Below are 17,257 nucleotides of genomic sequence, written 5' to 3' on the forward strand. Positions count from 1 at the left end.
TAAAACCAGGTTAATCCACCATTTTCTAATTAAGGAAATGTCTGTACCAAGTCAGGAATATGACAGTTGTTTTCCATTCGTTTGATGTGTTTGAGCTTTTAATTTTGCCATTTTATAAGGGACTTTCCTATTTGAATTTTCCTTGGAGTTTGGTATTTTTGTTATTTTACTTTTTATGAACAAGTTACCAATAAAATCATCATAGATACCAGGATTTAATTTTGTATTTACGCAAGACGCGCGTTTCGTCTACAAAAGACTCATCAGTGACGCTCGAATCCAAACAAGTTAAAAAAAGCCAAACAAAGCACGAAGTTGAAGAGCATTGAGGACCAAAATTCCTAAAAGTTTAGTATATACAATAATTTGTCATAACTGTAATTTGTTAAGATTTGGACACATTTGAAGCAATAGAATTACCTAGAAAGACATTTTTAACCAAAACCAAAATTTCTATCGGAAATAAAGCTATGTAATGTATTTTGTATAGATAGAAATTATATTTTACAATATTTATTTTTTTAATGACATGAAAAAAGCAATAATGTAGCCATGATTTTTTTTTATCTTTATAGATATTGAGAAATTGTTGCGAAATATTTAAGATGTTTTTTTCATGTTCTTCGATAATCGAAAATAACAAGTTTTCATCAATCGTCGGATTTTGACATCGTGGATGAAAAAAACAGGTTGAAATTGGTCACTACTCTTGAAAGAAGGAACACATAATTAGGAATTATTTGCCGAGGAGATTCCTAGTTAGTAAGAAACCTCTATGTCGTTCGAATACAATCCTTGACCATCGTGGTTTTACGTGTATTAACTGTATAAGCACCCATACCTTGTATTGGCTGTGTTTCTTCAACAGAAAAAAAGATTACATGCTTGTTATTTTTCTTAAGTTTCAATAAAAAAGAACGTTTAAAATATAACCTAAGGTAGGGTGCAACAAGAGCATTGTCTGGGTAAACCGTTCACTTAAATTTGAACGTTTTATTTTAGATTTCCATCTTCGTCTTCTTAAATATTGAGATAACGCAAAAACCAAATTATAACCTCGGTATCTTTCATGAGTTTTTACAATCTCTGGGTCGATGTCACTGCTGGTGGACGTTTCGTCACAAGCCCGGTAGTCAGCACTTTTGTGTTGACATCAAATTCATTTAAAATATGTTTTACTGTTCATAAATTGTTGAATGTACCAAACAATAAGGATGTTATACCTCCAGGCATAAATTGATTAAGCCGTATTTGGCAACATTTTTCATAATTCCGATTTTTAATCCTCTTTTGTATTTGAGTTGGAATAACTTTATTGAGTTGAGCTCCACTAATAAGTCTGATGAAAACTGAACGCACGTCTTGCGATCAAATAATCCTGGTATCTCAGCGGAGTTTTTACAACCACTCATTCATACTCATAATTTTTTGATGTTTCAATTTTAAGGCCTTTCGAATAATTTCCCTTTCTGATAAACCAGTTTTAAAACTTAAGTTTGAAAAAAGAAAAAAGGTAAAAAATCAATCTGGATTTTATTTCCAAAAAGGAATCTAGATTTTATATACAAAAACAAATCTGGATCTATATACATATAATTATATTAAAAACTACATTGATACACGTGATTTAATGTCATTTTAGTGCCTGCAATTATGTTTCAATGAAACAGTTTGCATCTAGATTGTATATTCGTTCATTTTGTTATCAGATAGTTCTATAGACGGCAGAGCTTTTTTGAAAGTAGTATTTGTCTCGGATGTGGAAAGTCCACCACTTGTTGAGGATTCATTTCCATCCTTTCTTGATTTTTTACATCTTCCAAAACAAATATCAAGATGAGCAATTCTATTAAAAGCGGCTTCGAACTTCGTATTGGTAATATAATAAACAAGCCAGTTTATGGAAGGATGAAGGTGTGCCCATACTGTTATGTATACATGTACTTCATGGGGAAACGAATCATCTGTGTCTAGTACAATGAGTAGCGCATAAGGTATCCAACATGCAGCAAAAATTACATATATGATGCATAATGTTTTAGCAAGTCCAATCGAGTATGACGACGTACGCCTTGAACTTGCAGTTTTTGTTTTCTTTCGGGATCTGTGAACTTTCAAAAATATACTAAGATATGAAAATCCCACAACAATAAGTGGAATCCAAACTAAAGTTACAGAAAATACAACTGTGTATGGATATGTTTCCATTCGATCCCAAATGCATTCAAGGCTTTTTCTATCGAATGAATGATCTCCAATTCCGGCAAAGTTCAATAGAACGAGCAACAGACCAACCGAATAAAGACAGCAGCACATTATTATGCATGTCTTCTTTTTGAAGATTTTAAAGTAGAATTTATTTTGACAGATATATATATACCTATTGAAACTAAGGAGGGCGATGCTTCCTAATGAATTAATGCATGCTATCGTACATCCAAAAGCTATTATCTGACAAAATCCTGGTAGTTTATCAAAGAATTCTTCTCCCTCAAGTTTTGCTGAAAAATACAAGACTTAAAGTTAGAATTTTGATTATAAAGTATAAATAAACAGTTTTGTGATTTTTGAAGTGAATTACGATAAATAAAATATATATTCTTACCAACAATACTAAGGGGATCTGCTAGTGTGGTGACATACATATCGGATATGGCAAGGTTTGCCATGAAAATACATTCCAATTTGTGCAACTTTTCTGTTGTGAAAATAGTAATTAGAATAAGAACATTTCCAAATGTTCCAAACAAAGCGGCTAAAATCAGTGTTATCAAAATAGGTATTGCAACTCCTGGTGTCTCGTTAAGAAATTGATATCTACCAAACGTATTGTAAGAATTCGTCAAATTTCCTAACGTCGAATTCATAATTTTTCAGATATATACTGCATACAACTTAAATATAAATTAACACTATAAATCAAGAGTATAGAATGAACTAGCAAGGAAGTTATTCTTTTCATATACAAATCAAATGGCAGGCAAAAATTTCCGTATTCTTGTTACTTACGAGTATTTGTTGGGAAAACCATACTTATAAAATTAATAAAAAGCAGACTTTTAATACGATTCGGCTAAAAAAAAAATGATGTTTACAACATTCTGTTTTTTTTTTCACATCTTACAAAATTCATAGAATGCAATGGGTGTTGAATAGAATATGTTATATCATGCTTATGCATTTTAAGGAAACCAGACTTATCAACACTATATATGTGGGTTCCGTTATTTACAAAGATACCAATTTTTGTGGATTGAGGAAAAATTGTTTTTTCGTTGATAGTGAATTTCGTGGTTTCGTAAAAATCTGCATGCAAGCCTCTGAACAATGTGTACTTCGTCGAACATCAAAATTCGTGGTTTACCTTAACCCACGAAATACATGAAAATTGGTATCCCACGGATAATAATGAATCCACAATAAATTGAATTCCTACTTATCAAGCAAAATGACTTTACATATGTCATGCAGGTAAAAAGACTCGATTAACCATTTGTAAAATATGCTAAAAAAATATCATTCAGTTCTGTATTTGTAAGAAACACATATATATTTTATAGTTGCACATATTCTTTTTTTTTTACGTTATACATAGTTAATGTCTGAACTCTCAGAATTGAATAGTCATTTTTGTTATAACTTTTTCAAACGAAGGTTGTCTTTGTTAACTTTTAGATCGTATCTCACTATCATTTCATTATTATTGTACTAGTATTATTATCATTAGTATGATTATTATTTGTATTATTATCTAATGTACTGAGGATGTCTTAATAAATGTTTAAGAATTTCCCCTAAATCATTTTAAAAGAGAGGCGGAAATACCAAAGGGATATTCAAACTCAAAAGTCGAAAACAAACTGACAATGCCATGGCAAAAAAATAAACAAAAAAACGAAAAACGACCAAGAGACAAACAGGATCCTACAAAACACATAATGAAGACTGGGCCACACGATCCCCACCAGAACCGGGATTATGGTAGATAGTTAGTAGATCAACAAATGAAAATGTTTTCTAAAATTTACTTGAAGAGAACTACATATTTACATGTATATTCAAATTTGAATAAAAAATAAAGCACTGTATTCATTTTACAGAAATATCGAGTTTAAAATTTTAGTTTATAAAGGGAAAAATCATCCGTTTTTGGTGAATAAAAACTAAAATTATCCATCGAAATTTACTTTTTTAGGGGGAAGGGGGACTATAATTAGAAAGGTACAAAATGCAGATCAGGAACAGCATACCCTCCCGGAGCACATGGAATCACCCTTGGTCTTTGTTGGGCTTCGTGTTGCATCGTGCTTAGTTTTGGATGTAGTGTTCTTTTAGACAGGTGTTTGTCTTTTCGTTTTATGTCGTTTTTTTTGCCATGGTTTTATCAGTTTCCCTTCGTCTTATGAATTTTAATTGTCCCTTTGGTATCTTATGTGGATATCCCTTCCCCTATTTTATTCTTCTTTACAAATTAGTGTTATGTTAAACACATTTTTTAAAGATTCTTTGAATCATGAAGAAGTAAATCACAGAATCATTAAGAAAAATATCACATGTTTTAAACACATGCATATAGTTTTGTCTTTTTGTCTTGCACAATTTATTATACACTAGAAAGTAAACTGCATAAACGCGTGTATGAATGAGGGTTTTGAATGGGGTCTCCAAGGGAACTGAATACTTTTATTTCATAGTTATGATTTCACATCGAATTATCTTGTATATTGCAGTTCTTGTATTAATATTTTCAGGTATTATTACTACCGTTTCAGAGAGGACTCAACATCAACGAAATGGTTAATTGGCTCGATATGTGGAACAACTATTATGGTAAAAAACACTAACAAAAAAACAAGAAAAAAAAAAAAAAACAAACAAAAAACACGGGGCAATATGTCAATTGTATTGAGAACTTGATGGGAGTAATTCCGCAGTTAGCGAACAAAATATGAATATATTTCAAAGGTTTTCAAGGAAAAATTACTTCTCCGTCATTTGGTCTCTGGTGTAGAACTGTCTCATTGGCAATCATACGACATCTTCTAATTTTTATATACAAGAGGTACTGGATTGTTTATTAAAAAAGGGAATACCAAAAAGGGAATATATTTACGTATATCACAAGACGGGTAATGAAATTCCTAAATGAAAATAAAACCTTTATAATTTCGTGATTGATAAATGAAATGTGTACCCGACTTAATAATATAACTTTATAGTATTTGAATCAAATTAACATATTTGAATAGTCAAGAGAAACATGCAAACTAGATATTCACTATGAATAATTCGTCTATGTTAAAATTAACCGATTGTGATTTTGTATATTGTTGTTTCCCATTTGATCGTTTTTCGTTTTTGCAATGGCATTGTCAGTTTGTCTCCGACTAATAAGTTGGAATGTTCCTTTGGCATCTTTCATCTGTGTTTGTGATGCATGCATAACAAAAGACGTTTAACCTGTTGTCGCACCCGGTCTCGAAGAGACTCTTTTGAATTCATGCGATTCCCTAAGTGTTTGTTCGTTATCTTGATTTGAACATCGGTTAACTTCGGTCGCCTTAAGTTTATAGCATCTATTATACTTGCAAAAAATAAAATTACAACAAACCTGCTACTTACTTATTCTATTTATGAAAATCATGATCATGACTGGCTTAAACAAGAAAAAAGTTTAAAACAATGAGGAGATTTGATTTCGATTATAAATAATATCCCATTTGCATATGAAAGACTAAATAGATGTGGCACGATTGTGACAACCTTCCACAGCAGACCAAAGGACGTGTATTTAAGAAACTATGTATCAATATTATAGCAGTACATTCATATTTAATATAAAATATCTTTCACTTTGAACTTGTGTTTTTTTACGATTTCGATGATTGATTATGTCCGTTTAGGATCTCGTTAAGAGTTAAATTTTTAAAAACATAACTTTTCAAATTTCTTTTTTCTTCAAAAATTACCATTTGCAAGTCAAAATTGTCTAGAATCCGTGTGATATACAGCTAGCATGTTCAAATTTTTTTATTTCAGATAATAATTTTGCTGATATTGCTGATAATGAGAAAAAGAATAGGCTTGGTGAGTATCATTAATTGTTGTCTAGCAATAACACGAATCCCCAGCCTTATTATACAAATATGTTCTGTACATAACGAGTTTTGTGCTTACCACAAATAGTTTAAACAAAATATAAAACAGCATTTTAAGTATGAGTTTCTACCCCAGTCAAATATTGTTTTGGTTTTATTTGGCACAACATTTTAAAATTTTTGATTTTTAGTACTCAATTTTGTTTTTAATGTTGCCTCTTAATAATATTGATTCGAGCGTCTTAGGTAGACAAAACGTGCGTCTGTCTTTCCATATTGTAAGCCTGGTATCTTTGATGTGTTTTTTAGATCACAAAAAATCCATTTGGTCTTGATTTATATGTATTTCAAAATGTCTTGTGTATAATTGTTTGTAAAGCAAATATAGCATTCACCGTGTCTTAATGCGTACTCAGAACAAATATGTATATTGTTTATGATTTTTATTAAACGTGATCATCGTGGATCACAGAATTTATTTTTTCACTAGTTTTAATGTAATTACAATGTAACAGTAATGCTTAGAACTGTTATAAATTGTAAAACGTTTTTCTTAAAAAAATATTTTCTCAAGAGACATTTTGGACTTAACTTGACATTCCATGTTATGATAAATGCAAATAATTGAGATATGGTGATAATGTCAAAACGGCAATCCAAAACACACCAATAGTGTGAGCTTTTAGCGTAAGCATATAATTTGTCGACATAAGAAAGAGAGGAGAATACATAAAAATAATCTGGAACAGAATTAGGCTCCCTTTCTTTAAAACCTTAATTTTGTATATGAGAATTAGTTTACTGAACAATTGTAAAAAAAGAGATGGAACATTCAAAGGAGACAATAAAACTCGTAAGTCGAGAGAATTCTATGCGACTGTCATGCAAGTGATAGGTTTAGCTAGCTATAAAATCAGGTTTAATCCACCATTTTCTACATAAGGAAATGCCTGTAACAAGTCAGGAATGTGACAGTTGTTTTCCATTCGTTTGATATGTTTGAGCTTTTGATTTTGCCATTTAATAAGGAACTTTCCTTTTTGAATTTCCATGGAGTTCGGTATTTTTGATATTTTACTTTTTACAACGCTATAGCAAACAATGAAAGAAAAGGAAAAGACAAAGAAGTTTACAAAATATTTATCAGAAAACAAAAAACTGAGCAACACTAACCCCACAAAAAACAGAAAAGGGTAAGCAGAACATGCTCCACTACTGGCGCATATGATGTTACTCTTTAGGGGAACACATTCAGTGATGAGTCTAATTCGGTGATGTCACAATCGAAGAAAAAAAATTTTGTCTAGTCAATATTTTTTTTTTTTTTTTTTATAATTTTTTTTATTATTTTCAAGAATTACAACAAATACAACACATCAAACATACATACAGTATTATTAGCAATACACATGAATATCTATTTATTTATAACAATAAACATTTTCAAAATTCATTTTTCTAGTAAATTAACAACTTATTTTTTATAATATACTGATGAACATTCAATAATGTGAAAACAATTTTTTTATTGTTACAGGTCGTAGAACTATTCAAAGAAGCTGGAAAAGCAATAAAAGATATGCCATTGCTAATTTTCCAACCTATATGGGTATTATTTTATTTTATCTTTTTTATTCAGATTTGGGAAGAATCAGAAAACATGAACATGATATCATGTAATAATGTTTCTTTTCATATTAAGCATTAGCGTGAACGTTAGTGTTCACTGAAAAAAATTGCAAGACATGATGTAGATATCCAAACTCTGTTCACAAAACATAACAAGAGACATTCGAAAATCCTGGTTTAGGCTGTATATTGAACTTTAGTTGTATGCATCTTCGTCTTATGCAATTGGTCACTGGTAAATAGTTGTCTCACTGACGATGATATACAATCGTCTTATTTCTATTAGATATTCAAAATATCGTTTGAACATTAAATGTTGGAGATGTATAAAATTCTAAAAAAAAGTACTTAACACAAATATCCAAAAATTGACGTTACATGACCGAGATCTGCAAAATTCCTTACATAGAATAGATAACCAAGACATCCAAATAACTTTAATGCAATACAAATTCGCAACATCAAACAACTATAAACTGGTGCACAGTTTGCACAAAAATGTGTTATTTATGATTACCAGATATCACAGACAACTTATGATTTTGGGATAAAGAACTGAATTACACACAAGGAATGATATCAGATTCTGTGGAAAATTAAACTATCTAGTAATTTATTGCATCCTATAATTAGCATTTCTTAAAGAGCTACATATAACTTTTACCACAATACATGGTATATAAAATAAGGAGATGTGGTATGATTGCCAATGAGACAAATATCTACCAGAGAACAAATGACGTAGATGTAAGCATCTATAGGTTACCGCCCCAAATATGACAGACTGAAACCAACAACAACCACTTGATTACAAGGTCCGGACTAGGGACATGCACATATATTATGTATAACTTGTCCTGTTTAGAATGACAAGTTATTGAATGGGAATCTTCAGCATCATTTGGATAAAAGACAAATTAAGTGATGCACAATAAAATTAAACATTTGTATTCTTTAAAAGTATTTTTATCTGGAGATGCAGCAAGAATACAGATGATAGCATTGGTACGAAAATTCTTTTAAAGTTTACTGAACTCGACTCGTCGGTTACAGGAAAGTTATGATTGAAATGTTGGTTGTTTTATTAATTGTTGTTTGCTTAACGTCAAGTGGAATTTTATGCATATTCAGAACAATGATTTTTTTTTCTAAACTTTGGATAGACGAATAGGTTAACAAACAAACATTACTTACAATATAATTTTCTGTCTTAAGCAGAGCATATAGAAAATACAGTCACATACACATATTATATCTTAAGAATCACATCAAATGCACGTTCATTGGATTATTATTTTTAAATATGATAATCATTGAAAAATCCTTTTGGATGAATTCAAACAATTAACAATACAAACATAAGATCAATTGGAAATATTGATAAAAAATATAATGTGTGCAAATTTCCTTCTATTTTTTTTTTGCAGACTTTTGTTTGCTTAGTCCTTGAGTTGATTTGTTTGGTATTTTTCTTCAGCTACATACTGACCGCCGGTAAGTGTTTTGACAAAATACGAGTTATCATCGGACTTGTATTCAAAAATGTTTGCAGTCACGTATACAGCTCTAGAGACCTGACTAAGTTTCTCTTTTAATCACATGTTTTTAGCAAATTTTCAGACATAATGCAATTCCTTTCGATCTTTTGAATTTTTTTTTTTGATAGCTGATTCCTCATATTTATTTCAAATTATGTCTTTTAGTTTTCTTCCTTTCACACAATAATGTCTTTTGCTAGTTTAATTCTTACAAAATGAGTGCATTTTTCACCACCTGTAGCTTTAAAACCTTGGTGACCTTATAACTTTTATTTCATTCTGAGAGGTTCACCTTTGACTGCCGATGATATCGATATCAGTATTACTGTTGTGCTGCTATTTGTCCTTTTTCTTGAATATTGTCGTAACATATTTATTTCAAATGACTAAGATCCTAAATGTGTTCCACTATCATTTTAGGAACTGTCAAACAATATTCATGTTTGATAATAGAATTCTATGAAAATTTATTTATTACCCTTTTCTTTGATTTTTCAGAACATCCAGTTGTCAATAATTCTGCAGGCTTTGTCAGTTTTGAAAAGCACGAAATACTTAAGGTAAAGGCTCTATAATCAATTGTATACTTTGCTGAAATGTTATCAATAAGTTTATGCATAGTTAAGGATGTACTTAGGTGAAATTAAAAAAATCAAGAATTTAAAATTGATACTATAAGTCGGAGGAGCATTAGTTAAGAAACAAAATAAGCTAAAAATTTTGATATGTTACGGAGCTCCTTTTCGAGATATTTGATTTTTAAAATATGGCGCGAAAAGGCTGACTCGGACTTTTACCTTATATTTGCATTGGTATTATTTGGGTCTCAAATCAAAAGAAAAGAAATCTAGAATCTGCTTAAATTTTGGTAAATGACCTTTTATGAGCTTTTATAAGTCTTATATGAAAAGATAAATGGGTGTTATGGGGCAAAATATTTAACCTTGTATTGTAGGGAAAAAAACCAAGGAGTCCAAACATCTAACACAAATTCCAAAACCTCACCTAAGTACATCCTTAAGATAGATCCCATAAAATATTATGCAAAATTTAGTTATAAAAGTGGAACAGACTGCATTTTATATATGGTCTTTATATAATACAAGCAAGACAATTATTGTATAAACGTATTTTACCAATTTATATGATAGGGAATGGAAATTGATTGACTTTGTCAGTTTTACAATTTGTGCCAAATTTCCCCCATTCTTCATACTGTTCACATTCTTGAGTTTGATTTCTATCTCTGAATTTGAAACAACTGATATCTCATAACATATTTGTTGACAGTATTTGAAATGGTACTACCTACTTGGAAGTATATGGATACTACAGTTTACGTTAGCTTGTGACAACATTGTAATATCTGGTGCTGTAAGTCATTGGTATTTTTCTAGGTAAGAATCATAATTTCCCTGTGTTTCATCGCAAATGACATTTAGAAGTATGTGCTCCCTTTTTCTAAAATATTTGACTTTATTTTATTTTTAAAACCCTCTACCTATAAAATAAATTGGAAAATAATTTTCTGATACATGAAAAATACAGGAACAGAAACGGGGAAGAAAAAACGAGGAAATAATTGACAGTAATTATCTCTTATAGATCTTTGTACTTTTCATGTTTAACGTGCCATTTTGATTAAAGACACATAAAGAAGTTTTAAAAATTACCGAAGTATGTGATTAAATTTTCTGTTTACTTCTTTTATTTAAATTTGAAAAGAGCTTTAAGTACTTCAATTAACATTTGATATGTATCAATAGGCCTTACCATTTGCACTTTTATTGCCCATCAAAATATGTGGGTACGGTTAAATGTACCAAGGTAGTGAGTGATATGTAAATTTATGCAAATGATGTTGAATTTCTTTTGCAGAGACAAGTCTCTAGTTCGTTGCCCAATAATCAGATCTTTAGGAATTTTATTACGGTAAGAAAAAATAATTACAATCAACACATACTTTCTTAATGAAAAAAAGGCCAATATGATGGATTTTGTTGGGTGTTATGAAATGTTAATGTTTATTTGTTGCCAAGCACAGTTTATAAGAATTCAGTCTACGACTAACTGTTAATCGTAAAAATAGTGCTTCAAATTAGGAAAAAGAACAACTCAGTATAACCTTTAATTAAAACAAAGGTTGAACATTAAAAATTATGATAAATTCATTAAAGAAATCTCCAAAAACATTAGTTATACTGTAAAAATTAGTTCACCAGTCGTGGTTTTTCATAATCGTAGTATTTTTTTCTAATTAGCAAATACAAAGAAGTACAAATACAAAGAAGTATATCGAACAACATTTCAAAACAATGTAAACAATTGTAATTAAAAACAGAACGGTGTATAATTGGTACAACATTTAGGAAATATCAAATATATTTGACATTTAACTTAATAAAAACGATGCAAAATTAATAAGACGGAATTAAGCATTTTACCAACCAGATGAATGAAACGTTTATTCATAAAAACACTTCCGATTAATTTAGATAACTTAGTTCAACTTCAACCAACCATACTTGAATATATTTTCTATAGTACTTACAACTGTATGCAGTTATCACATGTCCCTCTTTTATAGGTATCATCTTGGATCTGCAGCCCTTGGGTCCTTGATCATCACTATTGTATTTGCATTCAGAGTATTTGTCAATTTTATACATAACAGGTACTTCTCATTTATTGAACAATTTCTACATTACGCATGTGTTTTTATGTTTTGATTACTGGTATAAGTTGTGAGATAAACAAATCAAGCAACATTAATTATAATAATGAAACTGATGAGATCATTGTATCACAATCATTAATGTATGTTGTTTTGTTCACACATCGTTGTCAGTATAATGGAATTTTATGCGACTGACATACAAGTGAGAGGTTTAGCTAGCTATAAAACCCCGTTTAATCCACCATTTTCTACATAAGAAAATGCCTGTACCAAGTCAGGAATATGACAGTTGTTATCCATTCGTTTGATGTGTTTGAGCTTTTGATTTTGCCATTTGCTTAGAGACTTTCCGTTTAGAATTTTCCTCGGAGTTCGGTATTTTTGTTATTTTACTTTTTAAACTTTTAAAAAAGGAAAATAACTAAGGAAAACACATCGTATGCAAATGATTTTGCATGGTTGATTATGAACAAATAAAACAAGATTTTAAGTTTACACCAATGATACAGCAACCCTACGACACAAATAATTCCAGACAAATAAAACAAGATGTTGGGTTTACACCAATAATACAGCAGCCCTACGACACAAATACTATCCAGACATATAGTGGTCAACATGCAGAGTTGAACTATATATAGATGTCTGTACAATATAACAATTAGCTTTAAATCTTCTCTAGTTGGAAACGTTGTGTATGAATCAACAGAAACTATCAGAGATTATAAAATGCAAATCTGAGAATAAACAAAACAAAAAATAAAGTATTCTTTAAGAAAACAAGTAATAATACTTATTTTAATTGCGTTTGACACAAGTTTTGATTTTTGACTCTGCATCACATGGAAATTTAGTTCCATGTAAAATTGTGTATGATTTAAAGTAAGATAATTGATATGAAATTGTCGCAATTATTCCAAATGCACTCATTTCTGTTATTCAAATTTGTAGGTTAAAGAATAAAACCGGTTCTATTGTTGAATTCCTTTTAAAATGCTTTGGTTGCTGTCTGTGGTGCTTTGAAAAATTTATCAGCTTTTTAAATAGTAATGCATATGTTGAAATTGGTAAGTATAAATTCTTGATTGTTGTAGATTTATTGTTTGCATGTTTTTGTACGCTAGAGCAATATAAAGTAGAGTTAGTAGACAAATCTACAGAGGAATTGTTCAAGCAATGTTTCAAAATAGAGACAAAAAGAAATATTACAAATAAGTAAACATTATGTCATTGTATCCTATACAACATTGACTGTCAAACCACGTTATTCAAAAAAAAAATTTGAATGAATTACCACCATAATACTACAATAAATCTTAAAAAAAACCGGCAATCAAAAGTAATGAAAACCAATAAACAACATAAAAACAGGAAAATAAAGATTATTTAGTCTAGGTACGAAGAGACTGAGTGAACAAAGGAATAATCAGAAACCCAAATATAAAAACGTCACAAGATACAGTATGTTAGCATAATTGCAAGTACTGCATCTGACAAAAATTAAGAATATCTGTCACCAGAAAAAATCTATCAAAAAAATGAGTAAACAATTGAAAGTACCATAATAACTATTTTATCTCAGTTGTCAATAGATTTTAAAAAAATGTTAATTAAAAATGTTTCAATACCATATTATGATTATCTTTCAGCTATAACAGGTTATGGATTTTGTCATTCAGCTAGACGTGCATTTAAAATAGTCGTCGGAAATGCATTACGATTGGCAGCTATAAACTCTGTTGGAAGTTTTACACTTTTTCTAGGAAAACTTGCTCCGTTATCAGTTGTTATAGTGTTAGGATTGAAATTAGTAGCGGTAAGTTTGGACAAATTGATTTGTATCTAAAAATTATCCATCTCAACACTGGGCTGTGTAACACGTATACATAGTTTTGATTGATTGTTGTTTGATAATCTCAGTCTTATTCTACGGTTCAAATATTGCATTCATATGCAAGACAAGAACTGGAATATGAACTATCATGATAACATGAAGGGTATTATGAGTAAGGTAGGAACATTTTACTATCAAAAGACCATTCCAAAGATCTTGAAAGGATGTTGACGTATTGTAAGGATAAAACCCTCTTATCATATTAAATTTGGTTTTTTTTTTGGGTTTTCAACATTCCGACTGGATGAACCTTATGTTGATATCTCTTGTACAGCCACAGTAGTTCTCTTTTTTAACCTATCTTCATGCTGATAATACAGAAGGTGCTTAACAAAATATAACAATATACTGATATTAGAACTACCAATTTCCTTTGTTCCAAATCGATACTCCTAGTTTAGTTTATCGAGATATCGGTATCTTGAAAAGTGACTTCATTGTGCAGGATTAAACATTTTAGTTTCGCAGAGAGAAATTTAAAAGGGAAAAGATCTATGTTTAACCATTTCATGCATAAAATTATTTTTTCCATTTATGTCGATGTTATATAAATATACATCTATACTGAAAATAAAAAGATAATTGCACTACTTAATTGTGAACAAAAACGTTTCATTCGTAACAATTCTATTACGAATAATCATAAAAATAATTGCCCCTATAATATATATATTCGGTAATACTTGCTCCTTTTCAAATAAATATCACACTACATTATCTATATACTTGAATATCAATTACAATGTGAATTTGAACAATATAGTTTTTGCTTGAATCAATGACAAGCATTCGTGTTTAATATCGCCGTGATCTTTTCTATGTTATCTTTGGTATTGTAGAATCGAGGAGATATATTTTATCCGTGGTTTCCAATAACTATTTCATGCATTGCTGCGTTTATGATTGCAAGTTGTTTTATGGGTATATATGAGGTAAGTTCAACTATAACAAATAAGTTAAATCGTTAGACCCAGATCGACCTTTTGTCCTCAAATTGGAGTCCAATCTGTCATTGCAGTTTAAAATCAATGTCAAAACTTGTTATCGTCTTTTCGATGTCAAATTTGACGTCTTGTACTACCAGAACTAATTCATATCGGAAACTCCTCATCCCAGGCTAATGTTCCTGTTCTGGTGGAGATATTTTTCACCTTATTATTAATATACCACAATAGACTACAATACAATTCAAACTATCGTGAGCAAGTTTATGAAAAAGATCAGCAAAGGCATTGCATAATAATATTACAGCTACAACAAAACAAAAAGTACGAGGCAACGAAGACAATAGTCGATAACATATGTTTAACATCAATGAATTTGCAAACAGAAAACGTATTTCACATTGTTTTATTTCGATCATTTTCATAACGTTTTTTTCAGTTGTCGTTTTATTTTTCGTCATTGTATGCACCACAACGTTTCACTCCATTTTATGTTTTTTTGAGTTTTGTCACTTTTATAACGACTGTGGCCTTTTGATAGCTTGTATACTCTTTTACTTTTTCAAGTGTTCTTAATATTTATACAAAACAGTTCATGATTTGGAAATAATTGAACCAAAATCTCGGGATCTTTTCAAATACAACCCAAAATCGAAATCACAAAAAAAAAACCAGCAAGGTACAGACACATTGTCCTATCGAACGTAAATTAGAACAGCCTTTTAGTCCAGAGAGCCTTCTCTTTTGATTCATCCATTTTATTCAATTCTTTCAAACTAACTATTTATTATGAAAACCTTAAAACATCGGTATAATGAAACCAATAATAACAAAATAACCATAGAGATATTCTTCATCACGAACTGTATCATGGTCAATTTCTAGAGCTATTTTAGCAATTCAGGAAATGACTTCAAAGTGGCAATCAAACAATTGGAAGTTTTAATTAAAAGGAGGGGTTGGGCAAGAATCGGCTTCCGATTTAGAATCTTACTTTGTAATGACATTAAATTGGACTGCGATTTTAGTATCGAACGTCGTTTTAGTCCAAAATACTCTCTTAAGTTTTGTAGGAATTATTTAGAAGATAAAAAAAATACTGGTGTTGAATAATTTATTCAGTTATTAATTTGATGCGAAAACATCTGAAAAACTCTTTAACGAGTAACATCAATGCAAAATTTTTGTAAGATACTATTAAATTATTTTGGGCTTAGAGACAAAGTTAGATAAGCAGAACTTTCAGAGACAAATATATGAATGGAATGATCCAAAGATTTATTTCATATCTCAATTTGACAATGTTAAAGTTGTACTTAAAACAGTAAAGTATTTTAATACCATGCACATAGTATATCGATTATCTTTTTATATAATTGATTGACCTTAATGAACATAAACTATCCCATTATTTCAAATTTGATAAAAAAAAATATGTAACGAAGAGTGTGTAAGTAGAAATGTGAAATTTAACCTACTTAAAAATATTTATGAAAACATCTCCACAATTCATTGCAACTGGAATACTCATATAGTGCAGCATAGCTTAAAACCAGTATTTGTTATAGTCTTTTTTTTTTGTTAGTCAAATTACAACAGTTCATGTATTTTCAGCATGCTTTATCTTTAATTCCAGAAGTGTATTGATACAATATTTATATGTTTCTGTGAAGACCACGAACTTAATGATGGAGAACTAAAACCCTACTTTATGAGTTTAGGATTGATGGTAATAATGAAAAACGCAAAATAACAAAAATACCGAACTCCGAGGAATATTCTAAACGGAAAGTCCGTAAGAAAATGGCAAAATCAAAATCTCAAACACATCAAACGAATGGACAACAACTGTCACACCCCCGACTTGGTACAGGCATTGTCTTATGTAGAAAATGGTGGATTAAACCTGGTTTTATAGCTATCTAAACCTCTCACTTGTATGACAGTCGCACAAAATTCCATCATATTGACAACGAAGTGTGAACAAAACAAACAGACACAATAGGTAAAAATGTCAAAAATAGGGGTACATCAGTCAACATTGTGTTATAATCTTAATCACCACAAAAACAAGCAAGTATGTCAACAAAGAAAAACAAAAAGGCAAATAGACAAAGCACATTAGCAAAAACGAAAGACAATAATAACAAAATTTACCATAGCACAACAACAAAATGACGGGATGTACCGAGCCACGTCAAATGGATACTGCCAAAAATAGGCTAAACAGTAAAAGTAATAAATTACAAAGACAAATAAAAGAACACTATAACACGTTATTAAGATGATAAACAACGTCAGTACCTAGAATCTATACTTCAAGACCATCGTGTATTATTTGTGAAGTTGATACAGAATATTTATCAACAAGGTCTTGGTATCTTCCGATGAACTTTTTTTAGAAAAAGGACTAGACGTTGTTTGACGTACCCTTGGTTCATCAACTTTCTGCTCAGACACTGGTGACGTTTTACAAA

The 17,257-nt window shown here is 30.2% G+C and overlaps 2 protein-coding genes across 3 annotated transcripts in view; one reads left to right on the plus strand and one right to left on the minus strand.

The window, feature by feature from the left end:
* LOC127737779 (choline transporter-like protein 1) overlaps positions 1-17,257 on the plus strand; it is a 33,520-nt gene that overhangs the window by 15,405 nt on the left and 858 nt on the right. The window contains exons 8-19 of one of the 2 annotated variants that reach the window (XM_052248732.1): positions 4,752-4,830; positions 6,040-6,087; positions 7,636-7,707; positions 9,155-9,221; positions 9,764-9,825; positions 10,556-10,662; positions 11,144-11,197; positions 11,853-11,939; positions 12,894-13,009; positions 13,592-13,758; positions 14,676-14,768; positions 16,417-16,509. In XM_052248732.1, the coding sequence (XP_052104692.1) occupies positions 4,752-4,830; positions 6,040-6,087; positions 7,636-7,707; positions 9,155-9,221; positions 9,764-9,825; positions 10,556-10,662; positions 11,144-11,197; positions 11,853-11,939; positions 12,894-13,009; positions 13,592-13,758; positions 14,676-14,768; positions 16,417-16,509 (1,045 nt within the window). The remainder of the gene's footprint in view (positions 1-4,751; positions 4,831-6,039; positions 6,088-7,635; positions 7,708-9,154; positions 9,222-9,763; positions 9,826-10,555; positions 10,663-11,143; positions 11,198-11,852; positions 11,940-12,893; positions 13,010-13,591; positions 13,759-14,675; positions 14,769-16,416; positions 16,510-17,257) is intronic. The other variant, XM_052248808.1, reaches the window with a different exon arrangement.
* On the minus strand, positions 1,515-2,925 carry LOC127738824 (melatonin receptor type 1B-B-like). The gene is made up of 2 exons (XM_052250258.1): positions 2,606-2,925; positions 1,515-2,501 (listed from the first exon to the last, which is right to left on the minus strand). Exons 1-2 carry the CDS (start codon positions 2,865-2,867, stop codon positions 1,678-1,680), a joined length of 1,086 nt encoding a protein of 361 aa, XP_052106218.1. The 5' UTR covers positions 2,868-2,925; the 3' UTR covers positions 1,515-1,677.

This window comes from Mytilus californianus, unplaced genomic scaffold, assembly GCF_021869535.1.
Source record: "Mytilus californianus isolate M0D057914Y unplaced genomic scaffold, xbMytCali1.0.p SCAF_1, whole genome shotgun sequence".
Classification (NCBI taxonomy): domain Eukaryota; kingdom Metazoa; phylum Mollusca; class Bivalvia; order Mytilida; family Mytilidae; genus Mytilus; species Mytilus californianus.